The following is a 13,251-nucleotide window of genomic DNA, read 5'->3' on the forward strand; positions in this document are numbered from 1 at the left end:
GAGCTGCCGGCCCGTGACTTGGGCAGCCTGAGGGAAGGCGAGGGCTCCAATGCTGCAGAGTAGAGGCCAGCTACCATCATCTACAAGCGTCACAGCCCCACTTCCAGCTGGAAGTTCCTATCTCCACTTTGCCCGCCAACAGGAGAAGGCGCACGGGGTCCGGAGTGCCGCCCGCAACCCCAGCAGCCCCCCGCAGGAGTCTTCGGGGTCCGCCCATTGGCTTCCACTTGCGGGGAAGGTGGGCCTTGGGCCATCTCGCTTCCTGATTGGTTGGCTGCGCGGATTGGCAGGGCCCCGCCTGCCGTGCACTTCCAGAGGCCGGACATGGCTGAGGCGGGAAAAGAGCAGGCAGGCCTCGCGCTGCCGGGAGGAGGGGCGGCTCAGTGGCCTCTGCAGCGGTATGGCCGCTTCATGCCCTCGGGCACCGGAGAGCCGCCCGGGCCTGGTCAGGACGCTGGGGCAGCCTCTTACCCCACATGGAAGGTGAGGCCTGAGGGCAGGAAAGGCCGCGAGGCGCTCAACCCCGAGGGCGGGTGGTGGGAAGGCCCGAGGCTAGCAGGCACGCTGGGCCTAGTCCCCCGAATGCCACCCAGGCGGGAGGAGGGGACGCCGCGGCACTGGCAGGACTGGCTAGCCGACAACTAACAGGAAATATATATATATATAATCTCATACTTGGACCCAGTACATTCTCAAAATAATTACGCAAAGCAGTAATCCTATGTTCAACAGATTATTTACTGAGCAACAGTTATGTGTTAGACTTTATTCAGGGTGCTGGGGATATGTCAGTGAACAAGATAGAAGTCGTCCCTACCCTCATTTATGTTTTCATCCTAGTGGAGGACAGAGTATTGATCCAAATAACTTTATAATAATTTAAACCAGTTCCATACCCAATGTGGAAGGAAGGGTTGAATAGTCCATGACCAAGTTGTCATGCTAGGGGCAGTCAAGCACTCACACAGAAGAAGGACTATACTTGAATCCTTGCTTTGCCACCGAATTTCTCAGACCTTGGTTGAGTTATTGAACCTCTCTGTACCTTATTTAACTTACCTTAAACTAGAGATAATTAATAGTATCCACTTCATAGGATTGTTCTGAGCAGTGAGTAAGTTAATATATATAAATTACTTCAAACAGTCCTGGTAAAATTATATAAGGGTTTGCTGTTACTATTTTTTTATTGTTGCGGTTGTGGTATATTTTAATGCCAAGAGTTGCTAGTCATTCAGTTCCTTTTGGTCTGGTTTGACTGTTGGATGTGGATAGTGAAGTTTTGGATTATGTCCGTGCATGTGTATGTTAGTGTGGTTTGGGCAGCAGAGGGTAGAAGAGTAAAAGAACAAATATTTCAGGTAGCGTTTGCAGCATGTGCAAAGCCCTACACCTGGAAAACCTCAGCACGTATAATGTACAGAGAAAAAGAATAAGGCTGGTACTTAGAGAACAAAGGGAGTGATAGCATAAGGTGAGCTTATCTGGAGAGGTAGACAGGTGCCTTGTGAACACTGTCCTAAAGCCAGTTGGAAGCCACTGAAGGTTTTAAGTAGGAGAATTTTCATATTTGAAAGATCACTCTGGCTGAAGCCTGAAGACAGAGTTGAAGGGAATATGAGTAGATTGAGGAAGACCTGTTGTTGCAGACAAGTGATGATAATGACTTCCAACCAGAGTGGGGGTGGTTTGGAGAGGATGGCAGTAGGGATAGGGAAATTGGACATATTCAAATTACATTTTGGAGGCCAAAATGATAGGACTCGGAGGTTGATTGGATATGGGTGGTAGGAGTAAAGGATTTCTGGGCTTCTAGCAGGAGCAACTGGGTAGAAGGTTGGGGAATGGAAAGCATTGGAGGAGGAACAGGAGAGAAAGATCCAAGGCTTCAGTTTTGGATGTATTGAGTTAAAATGTGTTTGTGAAGCATTCAAGTGGAGCTGTTGAATAAGTAGTTGGGTATACTGGTGTAGAAGAAAGATGTGGGCTGGAGATGAATGTGTCATCAGCATGAAGGTGAAATTTATAGTTGTGAGATTCCAGGAGATTCCAGGACCAAGTCCCAAGGTGGCCCAACATTTGTAGGTTAGTTAGAGGGGACAGAGTCACTAAAGAAGATTGACAGGGGACAGCAAGTTGGAGAGGCACCCAGGAGAAAGCAGGTCCATCAAAGCTGCAGAAAGTTATTTTAAGAGGGAGAGAACAGTGAACTTTGTTGAATGATGCTGCAAAGTGGAGAAAAATGATGACTAAGGGATGTCCATTGAATTTAGCAACGTGAAGGTCCTCATGGTCTTACCAAGAGAAGTTTCAGTGAAGTGAAGTGGTGGAAGCCAGATAAGGTAGGCTGAAGGGTGACTGGTAGGTGAGGGAGTGGAGCCACCATACCTAGACAATTCTGAGAGGCTTGGCTGTGGATGAGAGTGAAGATGGGGCATAATAAATTGTTTACCAAATTCTCGAATATTAGAGCTAGGGAACTACTTAAAGCTTGATATCAATATATCTAGAACCATAAAAAAGGCATTTAGTGCCTAGTTGTACTCTTGCAGAATGCTATATCCTGAGAAATTATATAGGCTGCAAACACAGAAAAGGATGAATAAAGTTACATTGAAGGATGACTGATCTATAATTGTGTTTTGAGGAATATTTAATTTCTGAGACTGCCCAACACGTTCCTTCATACCTTCTCTCAACACCCCTTCAAACCCTTTCTCCTAAGGCATCTGCATTGGGTGCATTGGCTCAGATGCATATGGGTAACTCTCGGATTCTTATCCTGCAACCAGAGGCCATGGACATTTGGCTATTGTAAGGAGTTCATTGTTATTACAGTTATTTTTCCCTTCTTTTTGCAAAGCTCTTCATAATTGCTTATGAGGAATGGCACTTTTCAACAGTTTTCAAATGTTTGGCATAAAGCCACAGCTACAGTGACAAGAGATGAAGTTGGCTTTTGCAGTGCTTTTGAAAACTGAACATTTGTACCTTCCTTTGAATCTGTGCTGAAGCATCCTACCTGCTGTGATCAGTTTCAGCCTAGGTCTGTCATTTTTCTTTTTGGAAAAACGAAAGAGAAAACAAGATTTGTTCTATTTTATGTGCACTGTGACTATTGTGCAATAGTAATAATAAAAGATGAGCCATCTAAAGAACTGTACTAAGTCCCATGTGAATTTCTTATTTTAAAAATATGTGGTACCTGCAGTAAAAAATATGTGTTAGGTAAAGCATAAAAATATATTATTGTGAAGGATAGAGTCATTCTGGTCATTTTTTCCCTAGGGAACTTTCAAGCTGAACCTTGGTTTAAAGTACTTTGAGTTTTTTCATTTTTTTTCTAGAAATTATAGGAAGAACTGATCTGGTATTGTTCTATATAGTTTTTAATTACAGAAATTTTGTCACGATGGCCACATGCTAGTTGCCACAAAAATGTTGACTCAAGAGAAAATATGGATAGTACAACAAGTCTCCTAAGGCTTGAAATCCTGGTTGAGAGGGGAGGTCAAGTCTGAGACGTAAATATTATATATAGAACATCTTATATATGTATATCTATTTGATTCATTTGTCTGAATTGAATTATTCTTATGAAAAGTAACTATCTGGAGATAAATTAACCAACAGTTTGGAAGCAAATAAGCTTTTTATAATACTGTAAAAAAAAAGTGTGAAAAAAATCAAGGGTTTAGAACTATGCTACTCAGACTTCATTGTGCATAGAAATCACAAGGGGATTCTTTTTTAATGCAAATTCCGACTCAGTAGGTCTGGTATGCGGAACAAAATTCTGTTGTTCTAGCAAGTTTCCAGGTGATGCTGATGCTGCTGGTTGTAGAACCATACTTAGAGAGGCAAGGGTTTAGAAGAACTTGCATGAAATGGGCAGCCATACAGTAAAATTAATAAAATGAATTCATGGAGTTATGAAGTAAGGCAGTCAGATTCATAATGAATATGCAAATGTCTTGTTAATAGGGTTAATATTTAAGCCATCTGTCATTTAAGTGGAATGAGCAAATGAAATACAAACTTGAACTTGGTTTTAATTCCTTACATCTGTTAGCCCAAGCCTTTCTGAAAAGATTATCATAATAACAGATTGGTCCATTTTGTGTATTTTATATCTGAATATAATTTAGCCTACTAATTTGAGAATAATTTTGAAAGGTGATGTTAAATTGTAGTTTGCTTTTAAATTAAAGTTTTATCATGTTTTTCAGATTCCAGGATTTCTTAGCCATGCCCTAATTGGTTGAACCTGACAATTTATTTTTTCCTTTCAAAGGGAAAAAAAATCAACCTTTAATTTTTATAGGAGGAACTTAAAATAATTGCCCTACTTAGAAATTAAGAAATAGAATATGAAGTTTGTACTTGAGATGAACTTCTAAATGCAGATTGAACATAAGATATACTCTCAACAGTGTCCTTTTTTCATTGTATTCCTAGTGCCTGCATATTAACTCGCATGTGGTTGCTTGTTGCTCAGTGAATGTTTGAGTGTGTACTAACGTTTCCAAACTTTCCTTACGATACTGTGATAATTATGGCATGATAGTTACTATTTATTAGGTATATACTTTGGTTTATTTCTTACAGAAGTCCTATAAAGCAAATATTGTCATACCGTTTTATAGATAGGTAAACTAAAACTCAAAGAGGTTCAGTGGCTTGCCCAGGAACACAGGGATAAGTTAAGAATAAGGAATTTATTCAGAGCCTGGTTTTCCTGCCTCTAAAGATTGTGCTTTTAACCACTATGCTGTTTGTCTTCAAAGTGTTAATATTTTATATAGGGAATAGCACTTCAATTACGTAGATGAAGGATTTTGAGATTCACACAAGAACGCAAATGATAAAAATGATAGTTTTTTTTAAGGAAAAATGTAAGATTCAGTAAAACCCAAAGAAAATGATTTTTAAAATAGTAAAATTGTAGTTCTTCTTTACATGTGTGGTAAGTTTTGATTGGATGCCTGATGTTGTGAATTTTGCCCTGTTGGATGCAGGATATTTTTGTGTCCCTATATATATTCTTGAATTTTCTGGGATAAGTTATCTGGAAACAGTTTGATCCTTTCAAGTCTTGCTTTTAAGCTGTGTCAGGTGGGACCAGAGCAGCATTTGACCTAAGGCTAATTTTTTTCTCACTCCTGAGGCAAAACTCTTCAGGGTATTCCACCCAGTGCCCTGTAAATCATGAGGGTTTTCACCCTAGCTGATGACAACGGGCACTATTCCCTGCCCTATGTGAGGTCTTGGGATTGTTCCCTTAAATCTTTTCAAGTGGTTCTTTGCCCAGCCTCACATACGTGTATATATATCGACGAGTTGAGGAATCTCTGCAGGTGTCAGGAGTTTTCTCTCTGGTATTCTGTCCTGTGAACTGTAGCCACACTGTCCTCCCTGGACTCACAGCTCTGTGCCCTCAACTCAGGGAAACCTCATCCTGTTCTGCCTGGGCTCCTTGGTACTTTGGCCTGGAAACTTTGTCTAAGAAGTAATCTAGGGCAGTTGTAAGGCTCACCTCCTTTGTTTTCCATTATTATCTCAGGAGTCATGGTTTTTATTACCTGACATCCAGTGTCTTGAAAACTGTTGTTTCCTCTAATTTGTTTGGTTTTTTTAGTTGTTTGAGGCAGGAGGGTAAGTTTGGTCTCTGTTACCTTGTTGGCCAGAAATGGAAGTCCATAGTGGGTCATTTGATTCAGTTCCACTTGGTCATTTTCCACTTCAGTTCATCAGTCTGACAAAATACTATTAAATTGTCTACTGGCTGCTTAGCATTTAGTTAGGCACTAGAGAGGCTATGGAACTGTCCTTGTGTTTCATCACCATCTTAAAATATCGGAGCACTCAAGCACAGGATTATAAGAATGGGTAGGGCCTGATCATAGAGAAGTGTTTGTCAAGGTGTAATGGGCTGACTGCTTTCAACAGTCCTTTGGGGTGCTTGTTGAAAATGCAGTTTCATGATTCCTGTGCTAGACCTAATGAATCAAAATCTCTGGGGGTGACGCTCTAGTTATGTTTACATACTGCAGTCCATCCTCATGCCCCAATTCTGAAGAAAGTTGGGGATGAGGGAATAGTTGACAAAGTAATACTGATACTATATGGCTCTTTACAATTTGTATTTTCGTCAGCCTCTTCCAATTTAATTCTCACCACTCTTTAGATATATCTTACTACCATTTTATAGAAGAAGCTGAGGCCTGCCTAGGTTAAATGGCTTGTCAAAGATTTACATAGGAAGTAGAACTCATTCTAAAACTCAGGTCTTCCTCAAGCCAGTCCTCATTGTGCTGTACCCCACCCACTTTCTACAGTGGTATTTTCTCTTATGTGGATGTAGGAGTCTCATTGAGAGTTATTGTTTCATGCAGCTTGTGGTTTTTTTTTTTTTTTAAGAGTTAACAGGTTTTATTTTGTATTAATTAGGATTGATATTGACTCTGAGTAACAGAAAATATGAAATAACAGTGGATTAAATAAGGTGAAAATTTATTATTCTCCACATGAAAGTGCAGGGCTGGTATGACATTCCACAATATCAGGAACTAAGGAGCCTTCTGTTTTGTTCCTCTGCCAGGCGTGGCCATGGTCTAATAGTCCAAGATAGAAGTGATATTTAGACAGCTTGGTGGAGGAAGGGATCAAGAAGTAACAAAAGGGGGGCGCCTGGGTGGCTCAGTCGTTAAGCGTCTGCCTTTGGCTCAGGGTGTGATCCCGGCGTTCTGGGATCAAGCCCCACATCAGGCTCCTCCGCTGGGAGCCTGCTTCTTCCTCTCCCACTCCCCCTGCTTGTGTTCCCTCTCTTGCTGGCTGTCTCTCTGTCTGTCAAATAAATAAATTTTAAAAAATCTAAAAAGAAAAAAGAAGAAGAAGTAACAAAAGGATATATACTTGCCGTCTCTTAAGGAAGATTTCCCATAAGCTGCCACATGATACTACCTCCTACAGCACAGTGGCCAGAACTTAGAGCTGTGGCAATCCTAACTACATGGACAGCTGGCATATGTAGTCTGTATTCCGCAAGATCATGTGTCCAGCTAAAACCCAGGGGTTCTATTACCATATAGAAAGGAAAATGGGTACTGGAGAACAGCTAGAAATGTGCCACACACTTTCCTCTTCTGAATCTGGAGACTTGTAAGAAATGAAGGCTTATTCCTAGGGTCCCTGGCTGGAATTCAAGGGCATTTGCTTGCTTGCTTGCTTGCTTGCTTGCTTTCTTTTCTTTTCTTTTCTTTTCTTTTCTTTTCTTTTCTTTTCTTTTCTTTCTTTTTTTCTTTCTTTTTTAGATTTTTGCATTTATTTGAGAGAGAGAGAACACAAGCAGGGGGAGTGGCAGAGGGAGAGGGAGAGGGAGAAGCAAACTCCCCACCAAGCAGGGAGCCTGATGCAAGGCTCAGTCCCAGGGCCGTGGGATCATGACCTGAGCTGAAAGCAGATACTTAGCCAACTGAGCCACCCAGGTACCCCTCAAGGGCATTTTCTTTCTTTCTTTTTTTTTTTTTTAAGATTTTATTTATTTATTCGACAGGATAGAGACAGCCAGCGAGAGAGGGAACACAAGTAGGGTGAGTGGGAGAGGAAGAAGCAGGCTCCTAGCGGAGGAGCCTGATGTGGGGCTCGATCCCATAACGCCAGGATCACGCCCTGAGCCGAAGGCAGACGCTTAACCGCTGTGCCACCCAGGCGCCCCTCAAGGGCATTTTCTAATAACAATAGCAATAACCAAAATGCCTGTTATTTAGTGCGTAATTACAATATGGCCATAGACATATACATTACTTGTGGCTTTTTTTTTTTTTTTTTTTGGTCTGTGTGTTATGCTCTTGTAATTGTGTTTATTATTATTATTACTATTAACACTTAGCATTTCTATGCAAAAGCAGAAACAAAATACTGAATTTTACAGTTTGGTAATGGTTATGTAGCAGAATCACTTTCATTAGCATATATATTCTATTAGTTTGTTGAAATAATTTATGAGTCACTTTAGTTACCAAGAGGGAAGCAGCTGACAGCCTACTTAGCAATCTTGCATGTTTTTCATATTTTGTAATGCATAAATCCCTTAGGGCCAATATATAGAGCTGTGACACTTTCTGAGAGGTCTTAAAAGCAGGAAAAAAAAACCCTTAATTGAGTACATAAGTTGTCACATCTGAAGAGTAACACTGTTTTAACCTTTCATCTAAGATAAGTACATTTGAAATACTTTTCTGTATTTTCATGTATTTCTTTTAACTTTTTTCTGTTTAACTTTATTTATTTATTTAAAAAAATTTTTTTAGAGAGGGAGATGGGAGGGTGGGACAGAGGGCAAGAGGGAGAGAGAGAACCTTAAGCAGTCTCCACACGCAGCACAGAACCCAATACGGGGCTCTGTACAGCAACCCATGAGATCATAACCTGAGCTGAAATCAAAAGTCAGTCACTTAACTGACTGAGCCATCTAGACACCCCCTTTTCTTTCTTTTTTTTTAACTTTAGATTAGTGTCATAGTACAGTCTTGCCCAAATACATGCATATAAAATATTAGAAGACTCTGATTTAACCAGTGTGTAAGCTGTGCCTGAAAAGCCAACTTGTAATATAGGCAAGTTATATATTTGAGTGTGTCTTACCATATTGATGTTGAAATACCGCAATAGACAGAGGTCAAGTTGATGTAAATCTTCTTCACCCCATTTTAATGAGTTTTAGGTGTATAACATAATGATTTCAAATATGTATATATTGTGAAATGATTACCACAATAAGTTTAGTTAATATCCATAACCTTACATAGTCACAAATGTTTTTCCTTGTGATGAGAACTTTTTTTTTTAAAGATTTTCTTTATTTATTTGATGGAGAGATAGAGCATGAGCAGGGGGAGGGGCAGAGGGAAAAGGACAAGCGGACTCCCCTCTCAAAGTGGAGCTCTTCACAGGGCTTAATGGAGGGGCGGGGAGAGGTTGGATCCCAGGACCCTGAGATCATGACTTGAGTGGACAGAACCACCCAGGTGCCCTAGTGATGAGAACTTTAAAGATCTATCCCCAGCAAGTTTCAAATATACAATACAATATTGTTAGCTATAGTCATCATATTGTATATTAACATCCCCAGAACTTATACGTGGAAGCTTGTACCTTTTGATCACGTTCAGGTATTTTGTCCACCCCCCATCTCTATTCTCCACCAATCCATTCTCTGCTTCTATGAGTTTGGTTTTATTTAGGTTTCACATGTAGGTAAGATAGCAGTATTTATCTTTCTGTGTCTGGCTTATTTCACTTAGTATAATGCCTTCAAGGTTCATTCATATTGTCGCAAATGGCAGGGTTTCCTTCTTTTTATGGCTGAGTAATATTCTATTGTATGTATGTGTATATGTCTCAGATTATCTTTATTCTTTCATCTGTCCAAGTCTTGACTATTACAAACAATGCTGCAGTGATCAAGGAGGTGCATATATCTCTTCAAGATAGTGATTTCATTGCCTTCAGGTATGTACCTGGAAGTGGATTTGCTGGATCATGCGGTATTTCTTTGAAATTTTTTTTTGGAGGAAACTTTATATTGTTTTCCTTTGTGGTTGTACCAATTTAGATTCTCACCAACAGCATACAAGTGTTCCCTTTTCTCCATGTCCTTGCCATCATGTGTTATCTTGTGTCTTTTTGATAATAGCCATTCTAACACATGTGAGGTGATAACTCGTGATTTTTCATTTATATGTCCCTGATGATTAGTGATATTGAACACCAGAATATGTATCTTTTGAACATCTTTGGGAAAATGTCTTTTCAGGTCCTTTGCCCATTAAAAAATTGGATTATTTGCTTTTTTGCTGTTGAGTTACATGAGTTGCTTACGTATTTTTGGATGTTAAGCCCCTGTTAGATATGTGGTTTGCAAATATTTTCTCCCATTCCATGGTTGTCTTTTCATTTTATTAATCATTTCTTTTGCTGCGCAGAAACTTGTTAGTTTGATGTAGTCCACTTGCCTGTTTTTGCTTCTGTTGCTTGTGCTTTAGGTATCATATCCAACAAATCGTTACCTAGACTAGTGTCAAAGAGCTTTTTCCCTGTGTTTTCTTTTAGAAGTTTTATGGCTTCAGGTCCTACGTTTTAGTCTTCAATCCCCTTTGAGTTAATTTTTGTGAGTGATGTAAGACGGGGGACTAGTTTCATTTTTTTTACATGTGAATATCCGGTTTTCCCAGCACTGGGTTTATTGAAGAGACTATCTTTTTTCCATTGAGTATTCTTGGCTCCCTTGTCAAATATTAGTTGACTGTATATGCATGGGTTTATTTCTGGGTTCTCTATTATGTTCCATTGGTCTGTGTGCCTGTTTTTATGCCAATACCATACATACGTTTTTTATGACCTAAATCTTAAGCCACATTTAGGTTAGGAACTAGAAGGAAGAGAAGATGTGAATATGATAAATGTTTTCTCTGACACCTTAAAATTAAGATCTTTTTGTGTGATGACTTGGTCATTAGAGATAACATTTTTCTTTGAGCTTTCCGTATTGTGCTAATGTGAACATTCCAGTAAAATGCTAAATCATCATTCATTAAAAGTATTTCCCAAGAACTGGAAATAAGTAATTTTTTTCCTCAGACGTCTAGATTATATTAGGCATTGTGATATTTGGAATTTGTAGAGTTAGGACACTGCATGTAGTATCCTTGTCCTTAGCAGTAAGTTGAATACCTTTACTTAATCATACTTATACCTAGTCAACAAAGAAAATGGAAGCCTCTAGTAAAACTTTTTGTTATAAAGAAATTAAAACATAAAGATACAGAAAATAATGTAGTAAACCCACATGTATGTGTCACCAGCTTCAACAGTCATCAGCTCACGACCAGTCTGGTTTCCTCTATATCCTATCCATGTCCATTGTGTTAATATGAAGGAAATTTCAGATATCATACCATTTTATCAATTATTTCAATTATCTCTAAAAGGTAAGGACTTTAAAAAAAAAAACACCATTTTTGCCCTAAAAAGTTCCTTGATATTATCAAATATTCAGTGTTCAAATTTCTAGTAGTCTCTTAAGTGTCATAATTCTCTTTCAACAGGACCATCCATTGTGATTGGTATATCTTTTAATCTCTATGTTTTCTTTGATGTGTTTCCCTGACCCACCTTTCTCCCTTCCTTGCAATTTGTTGGGAAAAAAACCCAAAAAAACAAAAAAACAGGTTCTACAGAGTTTTTTGGATTTTGCCGACTGCATCTCCGTGGTGCAGTTAATATGATCCTTTGGCCTCTGTATTTCTTGTGAATTGATAGTTGAAGCTGGAAGTGTGATCAAGTTCAGGTTGGGTTTTTTTGTTTTTGTTTTTTTGGCAAGAGTACTTAAAGGGGTTTGGTTTTCTTCCTGTTGGAAGTATATAGTACCTGGTTTATTTCTCTTTGTGATGTTGCAGCTAGAGCCTAGAGCTCTGGAGCCGTTAATTAGGAGTTGCAAAAGGTGATAATCTAATTTTATCGGTTTTTTTCTTCATTTATTATTTGGAATATAAAAATATTTCATATTCTGTATAGAAGTAAGAAAAAGTTCTTCATATTTACTAAAGTTTACATGGTGATTGGTTTGTGTAGGAGAGGTAGGATAAATGCTTAATTCTTTGCCATCATTTACCACTTAAAATTTTTTTTTTAGAATCCTCTAATGCTGGAGAGTGACTTTTTTATTTTTAAGACTGGAAGCTTTTAAGGTCTTCCTCTATCCTTTCGATTCAGAATTTTTATCAGGATGTGTCTAGTATGTTGATTTCCCCACCCCCCACCATCAATGCGTGGGACTTGAACCACTTGTATTTTCTGTCTCATGCCTTTCTGCAATCATGGGATAGTTCCTGTTTGTTGAATCATTGCTTTTCCTCAGTCTCTTTCTCCCTCTCGGCTTTAGCTGTTATTAACATTTGTTCTGGATCTGAGTCTTTGCTCCATATTATCTTATCTTACACACATGAGTTCTTCCTCTTTGTAGTTTTGCTCTGTGTTTCTAAATATTTCTCCTGCTTGCTTTTTCAGACCATTAATTTGGTTTCAACAATGTCCATCCTGTTCTTCAATTAAGCAACTGAGTTTTTTCCTTAGTTTTTATATTTATAAGTCCTATATTTAGCTCTAAGACTCTGCTTAAGTGTTCTTAATTATATGTATTACTATAATTATGTGTGTGTGTGTGTGTGTGTGTGTGTGTGTGTATTTTGTTTGTTTTTGTTTTTTGTTCAGGCTGTTGTGCATCTCCTTTGACAGTTTTATTCCACTAGGAGCCACCTATTCTGGGTTTTCTGTTTGTTCTTCATTACATTAGCCTACTGGGTATATTGTTATTTTCCTTTGTCTAACTTACGCTTCTTTTTACCCTTGTGGCTCAAGTCCTACAGTGAATGTATATCTTAAGTGGTAAATGTTGGGAGGCATATGAGTCTCAGCCTTCTGGGCCTTCCGCAAAGGAGTAGGAAGGACTCCTCTAAGTAAGTTGTCCAGCTCCATTGTGAGTTCTTAGAGGCTGGGAGACCAGTAGAAATTTCAGATACACAGGCTGGTATTGCTCTTTTCCTTGGGGTTCCATCAGTTTCTACTGGTAGATTTCTTTCCCAAGAACTGGGACATTCCTATCTTTGTCCCAGGGTTCTTTGCTCAGAGGAGGGCCTCCTTTCTCTTGGGGGTGGAGAAAATATGCCACCTCTTTTTATCTGGATCCTAGGACCTCAACCCATCCTTCTGGCCCATTTAGATGCTGATTTTTAGTAACTGCTCAAGGAGAGGTCATTGGTATTTGATTTGAATTTGGGAAGAGAAGACTGCAAGGATGCAAACGACTGTTTTTTCTAACCTCCTTGGAAGTCTCTAATTAGACATTTTCAGAGTGTATGAGCATACTATAAAAATCTTTTGGATGAAGGATTGCAACAAATACCTGAAAAATAGTAAGTATTGAATTCCCAGTTATCTGGTTAACCCTCTAATGCCTTCAAGTCTTTGCTCAAGCCTTACCTTCTCAGTATGCCTACCCTGACCACCCTGTTTGTATTGTAACTTTCATGCCCTGTCTTTACACTCCTGTTCCCCTTACCTTGCTTTATTGTTTCCCTACCTCCTGTACTTTCCTATGTACAAGATAATTTACTTATTTATTATGTTTACTTATTACTTATTTACTTATTATTATGTTAAATGATGTGCCCAGAGCATCTGACACCCAGA

The 13,251-nt window shown here is 39.1% G+C and overlaps 1 protein-coding gene across 2 annotated transcripts in view; it reads left to right on the top strand.

The window, feature by feature from the left end:
• Positions 1-324: 324 nt before the first annotated feature.
• Positions 325-13,251, top strand: part of REC114 (REC114 meiotic recombination protein) — a 98,672-nt gene continuing 85,745 nt past the window's right edge. For both annotated transcript variants that reach the window (XM_026478472.3, XM_026478474.3), the window contains exon 1: positions 325-483. In XM_026478472.3, the coding sequence (XP_026334257.2) occupies positions 325-483 (159 nt within the window). The remainder of the gene's footprint in view (positions 484-13,251) is intronic.

This window comes from Ursus arctos, unplaced genomic scaffold (genome assembly GCF_023065955.2).
Source record: "Ursus arctos isolate Adak ecotype North America unplaced genomic scaffold, UrsArc2.0 scaffold_28, whole genome shotgun sequence".
NCBI classification, from domain to species: domain Eukaryota; kingdom Metazoa; phylum Chordata; class Mammalia; order Carnivora; family Ursidae; genus Ursus; species Ursus arctos.